This window comes from Neltuma alba, unplaced genomic scaffold (assembly GCF_004799145.2).
Source record: "Neltuma alba isolate B1F8T4 unplaced genomic scaffold, ASM479914v2 tig00002863_pilon, whole genome shotgun sequence".
Lineage (NCBI taxonomy): Eukaryota > Viridiplantae > Streptophyta > Magnoliopsida > Fabales > Fabaceae > Neltuma > Neltuma alba.
In genome coordinates this window covers 413,362-434,131 of record NW_021633048.1, presented here as the reverse complement: position 1 = coordinate 434,131, position 20,770 = coordinate 413,362, and the positions used below count along the sequence as shown (strand labels likewise).

The 20,770-nt window shown below is 32.5% G+C and overlaps 2 protein-coding genes across 3 annotated transcripts; one reads left to right on the top strand and one right to left on the bottom strand.

Annotated features, from left to right (window-relative positions):
• Positions 1 to 9: 9 nt before the first annotated feature.
• LOC114739524 (NADPH-dependent aldo-keto reductase, chloroplastic-like) lies at positions 10 to 5,375 on the top strand. Its single transcript, XM_028927591.1, has 8 exons — positions 10 to 141; positions 466 to 516; positions 598 to 674; positions 790 to 877; positions 1,062 to 1,337; positions 1,441 to 1,686; positions 1,776 to 1,870; positions 5,302 to 5,375. The coding sequence occupies exons 1-7, from the start codon at positions 10 to 12 to the stop codon at positions 1,860 to 1,862; spliced, it is 957 nt and encodes a 318-aa protein (XP_028783424.1). The 3' UTR covers positions 1,863 to 1,870; positions 5,302 to 5,375.
• Positions 2,399 to 12,701, bottom strand: LOC114739523 (delta-1-pyrroline-5-carboxylate synthase). 2 transcript variants are annotated; one of them, XM_028927589.1, is made up of 20 exons: positions 12,480 to 12,701; positions 8,761 to 8,832; positions 8,382 to 8,485; positions 7,879 to 7,981; positions 7,568 to 7,729; positions 6,935 to 7,212; positions 6,171 to 6,321; positions 5,881 to 6,045; positions 5,630 to 5,707; positions 5,332 to 5,421; positions 5,024 to 5,110; positions 4,814 to 4,900; positions 4,646 to 4,742; positions 4,449 to 4,552; positions 4,208 to 4,283; positions 3,581 to 3,731; positions 3,414 to 3,482; positions 3,060 to 3,126; positions 2,889 to 2,959; positions 2,399 to 2,782 (listed from the first exon to the last, which is right to left on the bottom strand). In XM_028927589.1, the coding sequence occupies exons 1-20, from the start codon at positions 12,660 to 12,662 to the stop codon at positions 2,701 to 2,703; spliced, it is 2,277 nt and encodes a 758-aa protein (XP_028783422.1). In that variant the 5' UTR covers positions 12,663 to 12,701; the 3' UTR covers positions 2,399 to 2,700. The 2 variants fall into 2 exon arrangements, with proteins under 2 accessions (XP_028783422.1, XP_028783423.1); XM_028927590.1 differs by lacking the exon at positions 12,480 to 12,701 and adding an exon at positions 9,230 to 9,368.
• Between the last annotated feature and the right edge of the window lie 8,069 nt (positions 12,702 to 20,770).

Below are 20,770 nucleotides of genomic sequence, written 5' to 3'. Positions count from 1 at the left end.
TCCTCAGAAATGGAAAGAGGAGGTGAATTTGGACCTCTATATTTTGAGCTTAATACTGGAACGAAGATGCCATCGGTTGGCCTTGGAACATGGAAAGCGCCTCCTGGTCTTGTGGGTGATGCTGTCATTGCTGCTGTCAAGGTTTTCCTTCTCCTTGCTCCTTTGTTTTTTCCTCTTCGATTTCTTCTGAGGGATTTCAGATGGCTCTGATTATATATATATATATATATATATAATTGTTATACGAATGTGATCTTATAGGGCATGGCTTTGTTTTAGGAAAATATATTCACTTATCGAGCATGTCAATTAGAATTTGATTTGATGAACCAAATCAATTAAATGTAAACAAATGTTTGTAGACTTCGTCTGCGAAGGAATGTCTTGTAATTGAGTTCATAAGAAGGGGGGAAACAGAGCTGGCTGTAATATTTAGTCTAATGAAAGTTTTCCAATGATTTGCAGGCTGGTTATAGACACATAGATTGTGCCAAGGTCTATGAAAATGAAAAAGAGGTAAGATTTTCCTGTCCCATATTATTAGACATAGCATTTGTTTTGGTTTGTCTTGTGTTTAGAGATTTATGTTGGAAGCAGATAGGAGAGGCACTGAAGAAACTGTTTTCAAGTGGAGTGGTACAACGTAGTGAAATGTTCATCACATCCAAACTATGGTACGTGTTTTTTAGTTTCAACTGTAAAACACGGTTCCATGATTCAATGGACTTAATAAATTAATGTTGTTGATATATACTTTTCCAGTTGATTTGTCATTGTTTGTCCAAACAGGACCAGTGACTGTGCACCCCAAGATGTGTCTAAAGCGCTAAGTAAGACTCTGGAGGACCTCCAGCTAGATTACATTGATCTATATCTTGTATGGTTCCTGATTTTTCAACCTCCCAAAGCCTATTTTCAGACAAATGAATTTGACATCTCATTATTTTTGAAGGCTGCAATTACGTCTTCCTTCAACTATATGTCATTTGCGTACACTTCATTAAAAATCTGCTGTCTAATTTTCCGTCAACTCAAAATAGTTGTAATTAATGTGGTGACAGATGCATTGGCCTTTTAGGACAAAGGCAGGTTCAAGAGGATGGGATCCAGAGGTGATGGCTCCATTGTGTCTTGCAGAGACATGGAATGCAATGGAAGGACTATTCGTGTCGGGTCAGGCTCGCGCCATTGGAGTGAGCAACTTCTCTACCCAGAAGCTGCAAGACATGCTCAAGTATGCTAAGATCCCACCTGCAGTAAACCAAGTGGAATGCCACCTAGTTTGGCAGCAATCTTCTCTTCACAATCTGTGCATGTCTACTGGTGTTCATCTCTCTGTATTACTCTAAATTATCTTTTCTTCTTCTTCTTCTTCTTAATATCTGCATTTTCTGGTTCTGCTTCATTGAAATTAAAATTAAAGATGGTTTGTTGTTTCAGGCATACTGTCCATTGGGTTCTCCAGGGTCGTGGGTGAGAGGTGAGGTTTTGAAGGAACCAGTGTTGCTTGAAATTGCGGAAGAACTCAACAAGTCGCCAGCACAGGTTGCCCTGCGCTGGGGAATCCAAAGTGGTCACAGTGTTCTTCCAAAGAGTGTGAATGAATCAAGAATCAAGGAGAATATTAGCTTATTTGATTGGTCCATCCCTCCACATCTTTTCTCAAAATTCTCTCACATCCACCAGGTCATAATTGATGCCTTTTAACACATTCAAACAGTTAACTTCACATATTGATCATTGGATTGTTTGTTTTCTCTTGTTCTACAATGCAGCAAAGGTTACTGCGAGGGGACTTCGCTGTTCATGAAACTTGCAGTCCTTACAAGAGTCTCGAGGAATTGTGGGATGGAGAAATATGAAATGTCAGGTAACATCGTAGCCGAATGCTAATTAAATTGAAGAAACATCTCTCTCTCTCTCTCTCGTTTACGTTTTTCTTGCTTCACAATTTATGTGAATATCCATATATTTCACCTGATTATGATGCCTTCAGGTTTTTTTTTTTTTGGGGCCTTTTCTCTTCGTTCTGGCCTTGTAAAAAGGGTTCATGTAACTGTAATTTCCTTTTTTGACTCGTTGACATTTGGATTCAACTGTAGGACTAACCTACGAGATATGGCATCAATTTAATCACTATGATTTACAACCTTACAATCTTTGAACATAAATACTCTATCAATCTTCAAACCTTCGAACTAAGTGCTCTCCCGATTTCTTAGAAGTCCTCACATCTATTCAAGAAGACAAGTCACCCCTGACTTCTTGATCATTTGCCTCTTAGGATATTATCACACTTGGGATTTTCATATGAGACCCTTGCTATTAGACAGACACATGCATTGGTGTTACATATTTAAGGATATGAGACACTTGGATTGAATGGTGCAAGAAAAAGTCAACTGTAGATTTATTATAACAGAGGGACAATAATTTATTATGATTTATTGGGGTAAAAATTAATAAGATATCCACCTGCCATGGAAAAATTCACCTAATTAGTAGTATCCTCAAGCTGTTTCTTTCCCCTGAAGATGCTCCAGATAGGAAAAAAAATTCTGGAATAGGGGCAAATTAAATTGTAATTAATAGGTTATAATACGCAAACTAATTATACAGTGCAAGCATTGTATCTTAAAATTGAAGGGAAGAAAAACTGCTAGTAGCTTCATCTAATCCCAATTGTAAACCTATCTAATCCTATGCATTTAGAGGCAGCTCCTTGTGTGTGTAGGTTATCCCTCGATCACCATTCACCACATGCCCACTTCCTCTCAATATCCTGCAATATTATATCGTATGAGATTTTAATACTAAAACATGCGAGCAAGATAGATTGTTATCAGGTTCTTTAATGAAAAAGATACACATGGTGAGAGAATCAATACCATCTGTTTGTTAACAAACCCTCAACTCCTACTGGACCTCGAACATGGATTCGACTTGTGCTTATTCCAACCTGTTTAACAATATATGAAACAAAATCAAATCAGAAATTAAAACTAACCATGCTTATCAATATATAGCATGAAACTTCTGGGAGATGGGAGATGCATTACCTCTGCACCAAGGCCAAAGCGTGCTCCATCACAGAACCGGGTACTTGCATTATGAAATACAGCAGCACTATATGCGCATGTAAAAATAAGTCATGATCCAAAAAAGAGTAACATAAGTTGAAAACAAATTAAGATATATTAACAAGCAATGATACTGCTTAAACTGGAAAAATAATTTGAGACGAACCAAAGAACACTTCGGACAAACAAACAAACCTTTAAAATCTCAATAAGTAATTTGTCAGAAAAGCTTTTAACCTTACTCTGAAGAAGCTATTTCAAAGGTATAATTAGGTAACAAAGCATGGAACAGGAATACTGTCATTTTATTTCCTTAAATCATAGCCAGCCTACCTATCAACTTGACGAAGGAAAGTAGCAGCAGCTTCAGAGTCTTCAGTAACAATGCAATCAGTATGAGCACTGCAGAAAATGGAATGGAAGAAAGACTATCAGCCTCGGAATACGGAGAACTCAAATAATGATGAATGTAAAGGAGCAGGATGGTCCTCATAACATGCCTTCCATGTTTATGTATGTGGTCAATAGCAGCAAACACGTCATCTACAATTTCAACCGTGCATGCCAGCGAGCTGTACTCATGATGGAAGGATCTGGTTTCAGGAATATTTAACAGTCCACGGGCTCTTGGTCCACCATATAGTTGAACCCCTGCCACCAAATCAGTGTATAATACATAAGATTCATCGACTCTCAACTAATACCCTCCTTGCAAGCAGGATCCCTTCAATTTTCTATGCACAGATCACTTTTGATTTTTCCTTGGCAACATCTATAACCAACCAAAACAGAGTTTCCTCTTTCTTAGTTCCTTGATTCTTTTGGACAAAAACTTACCCACAAGAGCCTGCATTCTGGTTTAGTTTTATTAGAGACAGTGATCCCTCAACTTTAGTCCATTTTTCTTTATATGAAAAACTAGCTATCGTTTCGGCACACAAAATCCAGGTTTTCTAAATTTTTCGTCTGAAAATGAAGGACTTGTTTGATTACAGTAGAAAAGGGGGAAATAATCAATATTGCAAAGGGATTGACAGAGGGCTAGAAAATAACAAAAGAAAAAGAAATTGTCCCCTTAAATATATGCTTTCAGTTTCTCATTAATCCATATGCAATTAAGATCAAACCTTCTTTTCGGAGTTCAGCCATGAGTTCCCTGATTCCACCATTCTGTGTTAGATCCTTGTGCACGAGAAGTGTTTCCTTGGAACATCAGGGTATAACGTATTAGTGCACACAGTCCACGATCTAATAAATGTAAAACTTAAAGGATAGACGGATGTAGGCGATTCTTTTATTGGCCATTGTGGATACATGAAGAAACAGTAGTATTTAATGCACATTTCAAGGGATGTTAATTATAATTACCATTGCATTACATGCAGCAGGATAGTCAATCTTTGCATCTCTAACAATCTGCTTTGCCATTTCAATATTAGCTGACTTGTCAACATATACATGACAGATTCCATCTGCATGACAAAATTATAACTTAGTAGAAGCTTTAGTTTGCAGATGCACAAGGGAAATAATATTACATAATTGTGTGTGTGCGTGTTAATTACCAGCATGGCCAAGAACAGGAATCTTTGTTGACTCCTTGATTTGAGAAACAAGCTTATTGCTGCCTCTCGGGACCACAAGATCTATCACATCATCAAGCTGTCGCAAAGTAGAATTAGAAGGGAGCCATCTTAGAAAAATAACTATCAGAAATTTAATTCTAGCACCACCTTCAGCAGATCCGGAATTTCTTCTCTTGAAGTCACAAGTCCAATAAGTTTTTCACCAACATTTTCTGGAATGGCTGAAGTAATGATCTACAATAGCGAAGAAACATTAACATTGAGAACCTTATCAACTAATTTGCGTAAAATTGTATATAATACTAATTCAAATTAATCTTAAAAAACAACAGCCTCAGACCCAAAACTTGGGTAAACCTTGTGTAAGACAGCATTCGAACGTTTGGCTTCCTTTCCTCCCTTGAGCAGTAAACCATTTCCACTTCGAATGGCCAATGCAGCTATCTATCAAACCACACATCAACAAACAACTTATTAGTCAATCTTGAATATGAGGAAACATATGCCACAACAGTATACTTGTTCTGCAAAAAGTGACACAGAATCACAAAAGCCCAAATTAAATAGTATTGTTGAACAATGATAAGCCTGTTAATGCATTGTTTAACATCTTGCTCATATCTGAAACTTTTCAGCAGTTTGTTGAAGCTGGAGGAAGGATATACCTGAACAAGGGCATCAGGACGAGACTCAAAGATAACAAGCACGACACCCAAAGGGCATGATATTTTCTCCAGTATGAGTTTATCTGCCAACTGAGCACAAGAACATCAGGATTTTTAGTTTTCAGAGAGGATAATATTCTTTTGGCCAAAGTAGTGAGATGCTTTGTTTATAGATAGAAAGATGTGACTATTTTAATTACCAGGGAGAGACGTGAAGTTTTGTTTTTAGAAGGGGGAAAAAGTCTCAAGAATTTGTCATTTTATCAAGCCAACTCTACATGTCAGTTATGGATTCTACCTCTGTTTTCTTTAAAATTTGACCAATGGGTTCTTGCATATCTGCCAGCATACGCATAGAGCTCGCGAGTCTATAGATCTGTAAAATATAATAGTTGTCAGAAAAGAACATTTTCACAGAAAAGGGAAAAAATGACATTAAAAACATCCCTTAGAAGTGAGGATCTAGTGTGGTCTTGGACAGTAAGAACAGGAGATTGTTAGGCATAATATTTTTTAGTGCATTTCCCAAATAAGGAAACGATTGATCACCTTCTCAGGTTTCAAGGTTAAACGTGAAACCAGTGACTTTTCTAATCCAGCCAGCTCTGCCTCAGCAACATCAGCTTCATTCTCGGCCCTTATCATGCTTTCATTTTCCTCCAATGCGTCAGCTATTGCCAACATTATTTTCCTCCTTTCATCAGAATCTAGGGCCTGATACCCAAATCATTAGTACTATATTAATGAAACTACCTACTTTGGTTAATTGTTGTTGGCTGTAAACCATGCCCAAAAGAAAAGAAGGCACCTCACACTCGTTAATTTGACGGTGCATTTACCTGAAGTCTTCTAGAACTATCACGTGCTGAAACAGCCATTTCATGCGCGCTCACTTCCTTAACGGTTGACCACAAATGTGCATCTTTATGAAAAACAGTTCCTATCTTCTCCCCTTGAAGCACCCTTATAATGTTGTCTGTAGCATAGCCACTTGAAAGGAGATTGAATTGAAATCAAGGTCAGTAAAATAGGAAAATCCCTGTATCCTTGTACCAGACAAAAGAATCAGAGATAACTTGAGCCTGTTTTCATCACTTCAAATAGGTGGCATTCAAAGACAATAAAAGCATATAGAAAATAAAAATTGTTGCAACATGAGAAATGTTTCTGTAATTTTTTAGCATTACATGGCTCGCAAGTGTCAATATGATGGATAAAATCATTTTGTCTGTTCCAATCTGATGTAGACCGTCAAACTAAACTCTTTTTCCGGGCTTAGTGGAAACTCTTTATGCCATGTCTCAACAACTGACAACCCTTACCAGATTCCAATGGTGACATGAAACAAAATATATTAAAAGCCAACCATGAGAAAGGGATCATTTGTAATAAACAAACTCATTATATGTCCTACTTCATTGCATTTCTTTCCCAATATTTTGATAAATAATTTTATCAGTAGGGACAGTTTTCTCCAAGTCAAGCAAAAGATGGATCAACCAACAAATTGAAACAACTTGTTTTTTATTATTATTGAATCTAAAAGTCTAACGAAAATAGATATGTTTAGCACAAACATCCTGATATATTGGCAAAAAAATACCTAGTAATAACCACAGGGGTTCCCGCATAGGCAGCACAGACTGCAGCATTGACTTTAGCAGTCATACCCCCTCTGCCCAATCTGGACTTATCTCCAAAGGTAATTTCTTCTTGGTGTTTTTCTTTTACATATGTGTGAATTAGCTTTGACTTTGGGTCACTTGGAGGACCACTGTAAAGGCCCTCTACATCACTCAATAAAACAAGAAGGTCAGCTTTCAGTTCCAAAGCCAATAGACCCGCCAAACTATCATTATCCCAGAAAATACCAGAAGAATCCTGCAGATAGCGGTAACAATTAGAAGCAATCACCTATCACAATGACCAACAGGATCAGATTGTTGTTTGAATCTGGAAACAAGAAGTTAAGATTTTGGCAAAAGCCATCTAACAATATTTTAACAGCAAAAGATTGAATTTCAAGCTCCTCACAATAAGATTAATCCTACTAGAAAACAACTGTAAAATCAGCACAGATCATCAGGAGTAGCTGATGGTTCTCAGTTTCCATCATCATCTCTTGAAAAAGAAGGATAATTGAATGAAAATGAAAGGACTAAACAATCAGACGTAAAATTATAAAAACCATAAAAAATTAGAAAAATCAAACTAAAAATCTTAAGTCCCAGCATACCTCATAAGGTGCCTTCCTGGTACTAACAGCATCATTTTCATTAAAAATAGGAATAACCCTTAATTCTAATAAGGAATGCACTGTATCTGTCAGTTGTTTTCTGAAACCCGCATCTCTAAATAAGCCATCAGTCACAAGAAGTTGGGATGAAGTGACATCAAGCTGCACCACACAAATATCTCATCAATATCAATATGAAAGAAAACTATGATAGTAATTTTTGAGGGAAAAAAATCTTCCAATATATATATTCCATCCACTCATGTATCAAATTGAAAACCTATAGGATCAACAGATTGATTTGTGACTACCTGACTGAACATGGTATCATACAGAGCCATGAGACTACCCTGCCCAACTGATGCGCAGGCTTTCCCGTCAAGCTCACCTTGAGGCTTTTGAAGATCAGAAAAGCTGTATAGTAATGAAAAATTTGATAAATACGTGTATCATTCTCAAGCGCAAACTTACATGCTGAAAGTGTGCATGAAATTATTAGATGCTATGCTGATCTATTGTTAATTAAAAAATTTAAATCAAAATAATCTAAGGGAGGTGTGTTGTGGAGAATTTTGAACTAGTTTTACAGAACAACGCAGAGCCCGATGGAATTATATATCTGTTCCATTTGATGTATTCAACCCATATAGTTGTCCTTAAAACCGCATGAAAACATGATATATTTTGGAGGAACGTCACATGCTTCAAAAGCTTCCGTTATTTGATAAATTCATTTAGTTACTTTCGTGAACCAGTAATTAGATGAAATCGATACACGTATTGAAAACATATTTTACTTCAGCTTAGAGAAAACCTGCTATTGGCCACTCTGCGATATCCTAGTCTTTGGCGGCCGAGACCAACTGCACCAGATGTCACCAATATAACCTCGTAGCCAAGGGTATTGAGCTCTTTAAGCTGCACAAATTGACAAAAATTCAGTCACACTGGAAAAAATGAAATAATGATGTTGACCAAAAAGGGAAAAAAAAGAAAAAGAAATCATGACCAATGAGATATTTCTAGCTAGTTTCTTTGGGGGGGGGGGATCTGGGTCCATTGGCCGTTCAGTTTTCTCCTTTTCCCTTTTTCTCTGTATTTATCCTTGGTTTTCTTCTCACATGCGCTTCAGAAAAATCACAGAGGGTTGACTGAATATTGAATTAGTTTTATACTGGTACTATTAAGATTACCTGCTCACAGAGGGCTCCAAGTCTTCCTAGCGCTAATCTTCCATCACTTCGAGTAACCACAGCAGTTCCGACCTGCAATTATAATAGTAAAAGACGTAAGGTATATACGCAGGACAAAGAGCAGGAAAGTAAAAGCAAAGCGATTTTTAAAAATGCAGCGAAATTGAATGGAGCTCAATAAATTCGGCCACATTCACTCTTTTCTTCATTTTAACATGTATCAGAAATAAATCCAAAGAAGTTTCGGCGTAGAAACTTCTCGGAGGAAATAAAAAGCAAATCTTATCACTGAACCAATCAAAAGATTAAACCGACGTCGCCTTGAAGAACAAAAAGCCGAGAACAACGCCGGAAACGATTTGCGTCGTTCCCTAACATTTCACAGCATTAAAAAACAAGTGAAGCATTACGAAAAACTAGAATGCAACCAATGAAACAGGAGGTACTAGACAATAAAAGCGAGGGAGACCTTGACAACAACACGCTTGATATTCTTGACAAAAGCACGATTGGGATCCATGATGGTAATAGAGATCGAAGGTGATGAGATGAACTAAGGAGAGAACAGAAGAATCTCTGTGAGGGGAGTGAGAGTGTGGAAGGAGGGGTTGGACTTTAGACCGAGGAGTGGAGTGTGCGAGGTACGTTGGATTGGAGGCAGAAGAAAGCGCTGCCAAAGACGCGGCGGACCTGCCACGTAATGCTCAACTACTTGGAAGTATTTGCGGGCTCCGATTTTTTGAGGGGATATTACAAAAAAGTATTAAATAAATCCCGTAGATTCACTTGTTATTTAAAAATTTATAAAATCCTATTGGCTCATCTAATGGGGGAAAAGTTAAAATAAATAAAAGGGGAGATTCACGGATTCAGCTTGAACTTTGTGGGGTCACGTGTCGCTGGGCCTTTATTGAATTTTATTGTCTGCTTTTCATAGATAAAAGCAAACTCTTAATTATTGGCGTTGAAATAGTCTAAATTCGTATGGGATTGGTTATTGATGAAGAACAAGACTACAAAATTTTTAGAGATTCTATCTAACTCCTTTTAATTGTAATAAAATTACAAATTATGAATAATATCAATAATTTTTTACGCGGTCAACAAAGTTTTCTAAAAAATCTAGAGTTTGTTTTTATAATAAAAAATTATGTTACAAATAAATTATTGAGAGAAGCACATAATTTTATTGGTTATTCTATCTGTCCCTCTCTCTCTCTCTCACATATTCAAACAACTTAAATAAAACAATATAATAACTAGAAATTTTAAAAATATCAAGCTGAAAATTAAAAATTAAAAATTAATGAAATAAATAAATATTGATGAGAATATTAATTTTAATAAAGGCTACATTTTGTGTTAGGGAACAATTAAGAATGATATTAAGCGGAAGGGGAGGGAGAGTTCATGTGCAAGAGACATAAACAAGTCCTTATGATTGTAGGATCCAAGGATTCAGATTGGCTGATCTTAAAATATATATTTATTTAATAATAAATAATAAATAATCTGACGTTTTCTGGCCACTTATGCCATTTCAACGTTCCTCAGGCTTTGGAACACGTGTCATGCATTAAGCGGTACCTGAGAGCAGTCCAAATTTTGTCAGCCAGAAATATCTCTTAGTCCTATAATGATGATGATGATGATTTATTTTTCAACATCCTAATATTATGCATATCTAATATGTGATTATGTATTTTATGAAACTTAAAATGTATGATTTATTCAAAACTCATGAATAGCATAGTTTGTTAGAGTTGCTATATTTCTTTATTAAAAAAGAGTGTTATATTAAAAAATAGATATTGAAAAAAAATACTTTTGAAAAAATCATAATTTTTCTTTAAGTCTTTAAAAATTAATTAAAATAATAAATTATTTTATGATCTTAAATAAACATGAAAATTATAATAAAATATTTTAAAATAAAAAAAATTTAGATATGAAAAAAAATTCTCTTACTAATTTTCACCATTCCAAATTTTATCTCCGTACCATTCATGATAAATAATTTTGTTTTCAGGGAAATAATAAAAATTGCAAAATCATAGTAAAAGAAAATATGTAAATATAGATTACACCCATAACAAATTTATCATGCTGAGTGAGGATTGGTACCTATTTAATATTTATACAATATCGTAGGCTCTATAATTAAATAATAAATTAAAATACAAAAAGAAACGAGGGAAAAAAATTTTATATATAGAGTCTAATAAAGGGACCGGCTATTAAAAGTTTATAATAAGTATGTCCAGCTATAAATTATAGATTTTACATAAATTTTAAAAATGAAAAAAAATGTACAAGTGAAAATTTTGAATTTTTTAAAATAACATTTTAGAGAGGCTATACATAGATGAACACTTACACTATTTTGAATACGAAATTTTATATTTAATTATAAAACGTATAAAGTTTTAGAGTATTTATATTTAATATTTAAAAAATAAAAAGTTTTTTTTAACATCGAAAAATAAAAAGTTGTGAGACATAGCAGAGAAACTACGGCACCACCGCACCATCTACTTTTTTCACATGATGCTCGAGCTGCCTCCGCACCATGGATGGTTGGAAGTTGGGAGTTGGAAGTTGGGATTGTATCATAAAGCAGAGATCAGCTATAATTAAATTCAAACAGTAACAAGAATTTATTTTAATTTTCTTATTTTTATATTTATACAAAATATATATTTTCCAAAAAAATAAACAACTTACTTTAGAATGTGTAATTAAATAAATATCCAAGATCTAATTTAAACATATCGAAATGGAATATTCGAAAAGATTTTATATGCAATTATCATACCCATGTTAATTGTCATGGCATGATATCATGAAACTTAGATTTTTTTTTTTTTGGCCAGACACGGAACTTAAATTAATTTCTATTAAAATTGAATTGTTATAAAAAAATTTAACGAAATCAAAAAATGCCAAACCCATTCATACTAAGAAAAAACTTGGCAAAACTGGGAAATCCAGATTCAGAAACTGATGAAATGGACAAATTAACAGCCTTTTAAAAATAGTTTTCCAAGAGAAGAAAACTACTAACCATTTTTAATATGCATAAAAAAAAACTAATAATTTCAAATATTTCTTTTTTTTTTCCTGCACTAATTTTGATATATTTCCAACAGCCCGTAGCTGCATGCCAAACATCCAACGCATCCAACACATAAACCCAAACGATAAAAGAAGTAAAAATAATCATATAAACAAATAAAGCTGGAGAAATATCGAAAATGGAAGATTTTTAAATTTAAAATTAAATTAAAATACCAAATAAAACTAGGTGTGTGTATTGAAATTTATTTATTTATTTATTCGGGGACTGAATATTAATATATTTACTAAATTGATGAATCAAGCAGCATAAATAGAATATTCCAAATAAGGAGCCCATTGAAGCTATTTTTAGCAAAATTCAAATCACTCTCAACAAACAAGTAATAAATGACGAATTTATCGTAAATAAAAATCAAGGGTTTTATACAGAAAAAAAAGGGGGGCCAGGGAAGAAGAAGAACTAAAGGAAGCATAAGCTGGATGCAATGTCGTGAACGGAAAACCGGTAGATTTTGATTCTAATTAATCATAACACTGTTCAACATTTACAGCGTATAATGAATTTTTCCATACTCGAAAGAACAAGAAGATCTAAAAAATAAAATTAAAAAAAAAAGGAGATATAGAGGAGAAGGGCTGACCTTAACGATGAGTCGCCGGACCTTGCTGATGAAAGCGCGAGAAGGATCGACCTTGGTGAAATCGGTGGAATCGGAAGGGTACTTGAGCTGAGTTGACCCGTTTGAGTTAGGCAACTCGAGCGCGCTGATGAAGAACTCGGTGAGGCCGTTCATATTGACAGCCATAGGCACGGCTTCTGTCATTTTTTTCTGGGAAATGTAAAAGATGAATGAAGGAAGGAAGGAAGGGGTGAGTGTGATCTTCCAGTTCCCTGCTGCGGGGGGCTTTTATAGCCTTTGTGTGGCGGGACTGTCCCACTTATCCATTTTTTTATTCCCATAATTAATTATTTCTGCTAATTATTAAACCCAAAATAAACTAATCACCACCCAAATTACATTATTATCTAGTTTGATTAGCCCAATTACAACGGCCTCTCATTGCTACGTCTTCCGCTTAAAAAAAAAAAAAGAAAAGAAAATATATACTGGTATGTTGCTTTTATAGGGCCGAAGGGGCACCAACCCTAAACAAAGTCTTAGCGGCGCATAATCCAACAACCTTAATTTTATAAGGCTGAAGGGCCTCCAGTTGTTTTATATCGGTCCGTTTGTTATTGGATCTTCCAAATACCTCCGCACTCGTTAGTCATTAATGATTGTTTGGTTCATTTGAATTTTTCATAAATCAATATTCAGATTTAGAAGTCCGTTTGTTATTAGAGCTGCCAAATACCTCCGCACTCATTAATAATGATTAGGTTCAATTGAATTTTTAATTAATCAATATTCAAATAAATTGAGGTCAGGTATATTTCATTACGTGTCTTATTCAAACTATATGAAATTATCTTGGTAATATGTTAAATTTAATTTATTTGAAACTCTCTTAATGATAGTCTAGATTAAAAGCCCTATTTTACCGGTAATTGAATTGATTTTTCATATTTATTTGTATCATGAAAATAAAATTATTTATTTGTGGATGAACCTTAATAATTGATTAAAAAATAATAATAAACAGTTAGAAAATGATATCACAATTGTATTTTAAAATATATAATGATGTATTAAAAATAAATATTAAACATAATGTTTAGATATTTTGTGAGATGCTTCTTATGTTGTGTTTTAAAAATGAAACGAAATTATTTTTTACAAATATATTTTAATTTATAATTTATAACATGTGGCGTCAATTTTTTTTTGTCATTTTTTACAAAAAAAAAAAAAAGATGGGGCTCCGCATCTACATCCACATGACCGTGACCGATAACGAGTTAGTGATTTAAGATGGGGAGATTTGGAAGATTTTTGGGTCATTCTGCCGAGTTACTGTCCCATAAAATATGCTGAAATGGGCAAGTATATTGATTGTATCGGTTTTGAGCTTTGATGGCTGTAAATGGAGGTACGATTTGCCACGTCTCCTACCGCAATCAAGGTCAAAAGTGACACACACAGACACACAACAATTATCTATAAAAATTTAAATAAATTAAGAGAAAATCATAAAAACAGACCACCAAAATGAAAAATTATAAATAAGAACCCATGACAATATTAGTATGGGTTTTAACAACAATAGTATGGGTTTTGATAACAATTTTATGAATGAGTTCTCTGGGTGTAATTTTTTTATTTTTTATTAAAAACTTATTTTTTAATTATTTACATTAAAATAATCTAACTATAAAAAGCTTTAAAAAAAAATTAAATTGGTATTCAAAGCTGAGAGTCCTAACGTGACCCGTTGATGAGTTGAGAATGAGTGGCCTTACCTGAACTAAAGCGTTGGATATTATACTATGTTAGTTTGGTCCGGTTCAGCTAACAGCAAATTTTTCCGGATTTGTGACAATTCTTGCTCTTTCCTGATAAATTCTGGGCTAATATATCCTTTTTCGATAAGTCGCTTCAGATCTGCATTCAGCTAATAAGCCTGAAAAGACATAGTCATTTTTAGATAAATTTAGTATGTTAAAATGTTTTGTGGTATAATTTTATTTAGAATGTTAAGGTACTAAATATGTCTGAAAAATACTTAACAATACTAATTAATTATAAAATATTTTACAAAGTCAGGGGCCGGAATAAATTTTAATCCAACAAACTATTCAAGATAATAACGAGGAAAAATGGGGGGGGGGGTAAAAACCGTAGTATCTGGGGTCGCATCAGTGTCGTCCACTCACGTGACACGGATATCTGAGCCGTCTACTCAGGTGGGCTCCCAGTGCAGTCCATCTCAACTAGCAGACCGCAAATTCACAGGACCCTTCCTAAGCACACGCCACGTCATCGCATCCCGGAGGGCATATGGAATCTGCGGTGCACGAGACTTTTTCCCCATCCGAAACTAGCGTGGGAGGATAAAATGTTCAGCGAGAGATGGAGAAAGGCCGCACGGAAGCGGCTAAAGCGAGACGCGTGATGTGTACGACGGCGATTGGGACGTTTGTGAGCATGGGGGCAATCTAGAAGCCACGTGTCCACAAGACATCGTTTCAGTGCTCATTTGTCATTTTTCGCTGATTGGGAGATTATTGAAAGAGAGAGACACGAGTTGAGCCCTGATTTGGTCATATAACAATTATGATGAGTATAGTTCATACTGAGAGAGAAGCAAAGAGATCCACGGCTCTTGTGCGTATTGGAGACGTCCAGATGTATAAACACCACCTCCGATCTTAATTATAAGAACTAATTAATTAATTTAAAAAAATTAAAAAATGAGTTAAATTAGTTATTTGTAATAAATAAATATTATTTTTTCTAAAACGTCTTTGCCAATCAAATATATTAATTAGAGCTACTATTATAAAAAGGACTATTTTAAAAAAAATGTACAAATATGAAAGATAAGGTGGATTCAGGTTTTATATTTAAAATAAAAAAAACAAATAAAATTTTATATTAAAAAATTATATGTGTGTGATATGTGTGGGGGTGGGTGATGTGAGAAAGTAGGAGCCTGATAAGTTTAAATATAATGAAAAAGCCAGCATCATAATTATAGTGAAAGCCTTTTCCAAAGTAAATACGCGGTTTAATATAAGTCCAAACAAGGGAATTTGCAGCAAAAGAAAACGCTAATTAAGTGATTATGTTGGAAAAAGTCGCGATTTCGGGCATAACGTCACGCCTAAGATATGATTTAGAAAGCCAATCAATGTGATTAAGAGTTAAATTATCTTAAGCCAGCTGTGGATTTTGCACAGGGCAATCATGATTAATTTCCTTGTGCACTTGTGAAAGCACAAGTCATTGCACTTTGGAAGATTCCCTTTCAACCATCATAATATGGTAGTGTTTGTTTGCTTTGCATATTTATATAGAGTAAAACAATAGCAGAGAAAAAATTTTTGGGGATAAAATCAACTATGTTTTGCCACTTTTTCAAGAAATTAAAAAAAAATTAAAGATTTCAAATTATACCGTGATAAGGTAATAAATTTTGAAAAACATTTAGGGGGGGGGACATCTTTATAAACTAAATTAAATGCTCTTTCCAATATTTAATATCAGAGCGAGACAGAGTGATGAATTTGATTATAAATAGAAAGAATTTCACAGGAAAAAAATTGAAATTACTAAATTTTAAATAAAAAATTTCTATAAAAATATTATGTTATTTGCAAATCTAATGTTATTAAAGCCTATTGAAATGTTGGAACAAATTTATCAAAACCTATTGAAGTGTTAAAGCAAACTTGACTTGGAATTTAGTAATTTTAAAGATTTGGAATTTAGTAATTTTAAAGTTATTTTTTCGGAACTTTTCGTTGTAAATACAATATATTAATTTATTTTATTTCTAATATTTATAAATTCCTCTCAAAAACCTATATTAGTTGCACGCATTAAAAAAAATCTCTATTAAGAGGTAATCTCGATACACATAGTTAAGAAGAAAATTTTTAAAAAGCTGGAAAAAAAAAGAAAATTTTAAAAAGAATCAACACGTTTTCTTTTTTACAAATGACTAATAATCATTTATATGATTTTCTTAATTTTCACAAAATTGGGTCTCAACTTTTTTTTTGTGTGACATAGTCCTTAATATCAGAGTTTTTTTATTTTTATTTTGGTCCTAAATATAAGACCTCAATTCACTTTCTCTCTTATATTTATTTATTTTTCCAAACTAGTCTTTGTAATAACAGTAGTTCTAGCCAATACATTTGATTAATAAGAATATTTTGAGAAAGACAATACCTATTTATTACAAGTAACTAATTTAACTAATTTTTTTAATCTTAAGCCAGCGCACAGGACAATCATGATTAATTTCCTTGTGCACTTGTGAAAGCACAAGTCATTGCCCTTTGGAAGAGTCCCTTTCAACCATCATAACAGGGTAGTGTTTGTTTGCGTTGCATATTTATATACAACAATAGCAGAGAAAAAAATTTTGAGGATAAAATCAACTATGTTTTGCCACATTTTCAAGAAATTAAAAAATTAAAGATTTCAAATTATAACCGTGATAAGGTAATAAATTTTTAAAACATTTAAAGGGGAAAAACATCTTTATAAACTAAATTAAATGCTCTTTCCAATATTTAATATCAGAACGAGACAGAGTGATGAATTTGACTATAAATAGAAAGAGATTCACACAAAAAAATTGAAATTACTAAATTTTAAATAAAAAATTTCTATAAAAATATTATGTTATTTGCAAATCCAATATTATCAAAGCCTATTGAAATATTGGAACAAATTTATCAAAACCTATTGAAGTATCCGAACAACTTGACTTGGAATTTAATAATTTTAAAGATTTGGAATTTAGTGATTTTAAAGTTATTTTTGCAGAAATTTTCCTTGTAAATATAATATATTAATTTATTTTATTTCTTGTATTTATAAATTTTTTTCAAAAACCTATATTAATTGCTCGCATTAAAAAAAATCTCTATTAAGAGATAATTTCGATACACACAGTTAAGAAGAAAATTTTACAAAAGAATCAACATGTTTTCTTTTTTACAAATGACTAATAATCATTTATATGATTTTCTTAATTTTTACAAAATTGGGTCTCAACTTTTTTTTTGCGACATGGTCCTTAATATAAGAGTTTTTTTATTTTGGTCTTAAATATAAGATCTCAATTCACTTTGTCTCTTATATTTATTTATTTTTTCAAACTAATCCTTATAATAATAGTAGTTCTAACCAATACATTTAATTAATAAGAATATTTTAGAAAAGACAATACTTATTTATTACAAATAACTAACTTAACTAATTTTTTTAATTTATTTAAATTAGTCAACTAATTCTTTTACTAAAAACCGGGAGTAGTATATTACATATTAACAAACATGACAGCCTTTGAACTGAGAAATTCATCCTCCAGGTCTGTACCACTCAATTTAAGATAAGTTCTATAATACAATAATGCCTATGGCAGAAGCCGAGCCAGCCACCCATTTTGCTTTGTCGACGTTGGTTGTTAGGCCTCAAAATATAGTACTTTTATTAAATCTAATATTCATATAATTATTTGTGTTGAAAGCTTGTAAATTTTCAAGATTGTTAAGCTAAAGGGACATTTGTTGGAGTGCCTTTCCACCTGCACCAAACGAAAGATGTTTGATACTCCATGAGTTTGAAATTAATTACATTATTTACCTCATTGTGCTTAAAACTTGATTTTATCAGAATTCAGAAGCATCAGATCACAGTAATATCATACACACACACCCCAACAAATACAACAATCCCATTAGATGGAGTCGGATATAATATATGAATCACATAATGACATTATATTCAACATCAACAACTAGTTTTTTGAATAAATTGTTAATAAAAAGATTCCTTTCAATAACTAAATTAAGTATTTTCTTTCATCTTTATATACGTTACGTGTTTTATATTTCATATTATTTGGTCTATCCTTATCACCGGTATATTTAATTCTAATCACATTTTTTGTGTACCTTCAAATCATTTTAGCTAATTTTTTAATAATTTGTTTATATTAAATTATAAATTAGATCTTATGTTAAGAATAAGAAATAGTACTAGTAAAACACAAAGTCAGATGCAATTATAGGAGGGGAAAGTGTTGCCAGGGGGATAAGTCAAGGGGCATATAAAAAAAATAGATATGGGAAAGAGGGTTGTCCCCCATGTCACGGAGGCCTGTCGAGTGCCTTGCACATGCTCGAAGGAATCATTTCATGTTCCTCCTATATATTATATATTCATTCAGTTTCGTACTATTTATTTCATCGGGGGGACGGAGGACCTAGCCACTTGTATTCACATTATTATTGGATGTCAAATCTTATAAGAATTAAATCTCCCCAAAGAAAATAATGCTGATAAAAATTAGTTTATTTCTTAAAAAAATAATGAAGGAGTTAAGCAGTAATATTTCAATTTACGCTTAGTTAATAAAAAAGGATTCATTTTTCATCAACTATGCTCGATGAGGCCAAATTGTTTATAATCTTAGTTTTCGAGGTTTAAAATATATACAGCATGCTATAATATTATGATAATTATAATTAAAATACGTAACTGCGTAGGCTCGATCTCAAGAAATACAAAAATAAGTTATATGATTCAAAAACTTAAAAATAATTTGATTTATTATATATTTAAAATGTAAACATATACCAGTAGAAAAGCATCATTTGATATGAGCATAATATATACTATCTTCGATTCTTAATATAAGAGCTAGTTGACTAATTTGAGTAGATTAAGAAAATAAGTTATGTTAGTTATTTCTAATAAAAAGGTGTTGTCTTTCCTAAAATATCCTTGCTAATAAAATGTATTGGTTAGAACTACTATCATTACAAAGACTATTTAAAAAAAAAAAAGATAAATATGATAGACAAAATATATTGCGAGTCTTATGTTTAGAACTAAAATAAAAGTTAAACAAGCTCTTTTATTAAAAATCAGAGGTAGTATAACATGTGTCAGTTTTGCATGATAATTAGCATATGAATCCCATGGATTGGTTAGTGCTTAAAGTGTTCATTGCGTATGCGACTTGCCAAAGTATTCATATTGTATATACAAAACATATTTATGAACATAATTAATATTATCTCCTATCCTTAATATAAGACATAATTGATTGATTTGAGTATATTAAAACAATTAGTTAAGTTAATTATCTAGAATAAATACGTGTTGCCTTCCTTAAAATACCTTGCTAATAACGTATATTAGTTATAATTATGATTTGATGACATATTTAACATGTGCAACTACTACAATGATTACATTAAGAAAATAAATAAATAAATATGAGAGATAAAATAAATTAAAATTTTATATTTAAAATTATATTGAATATCAAACCAGCTCTTATATTAATAGTCAAAGGTACTAAGTACAGTGCTAGATTTATTTAGTGAGCGACTTTATTCTCATGAAATAAAAATGCACCAACATAAATAAATAATTGGATTTGTATGGTCGTTTGATTGAGGGGCGCGGACATGTCGTCATCAAGCTTGTCAGGGATTCCTGTGGATCATAAGACGCGGCCGCAACAAAACAAAACTTCTCAGTCCAATAATGCACCGCGTCGCAATGAAATCATCTTAGGCACAAAAATATTATTATCAGAGTGCCTTTTCCCCCCTAGGCAAAAAAAAAAGGGCTCAGATATAGTATTTTATAAAATATTATTATAATACTTTAAAATATAAATAAATAAATTTAAACTGTAAAATCTAATCAATTTAATTTATAAAATAATATGATAATACCTTTGTAAGACATTACATGTGAATAATGAATAATCTGTTTGTTTATCTAACGGCAGAGAAACGATTTTGAAGAGAGAATGAAAAAGAAGATTCTGAAAAGATTTTGATCTAGCTCCAAGTGAGTTGTGTAGATTATTTAAAATAAAAAACATTTGCTAAAAAATTGATTTTATCTTGTCCAGGTATTAAAAACCACTAATCGTGATGGTAATTTAAATATCTGCAGGGGTCTAATCATAATTGACCAAGGAAAATCATCCCAGTATTGATTAAAATAATGCTCCTCCGATCCTAAATATAGGAACTAATGGAGAGGTTTGTTTAGATTCTAAATGTAAAATATTGTATCTCTTAATTTTATAATTTTTTTTTCTAAATTATTTATATTATTTGCACTTTTTAAGAGAGTTCTATTTAATCAGAGATAGTTTCTAATGTAGATTATTATTAAAGGAATAATTTAAGAAATTACCATGCGTTTCTTATAAACAAATATCTTAGCTAGTTTCTTTAATATTTACAAGTTAATTATTTAACTTCTACATTTAGGCTAAAGAAATA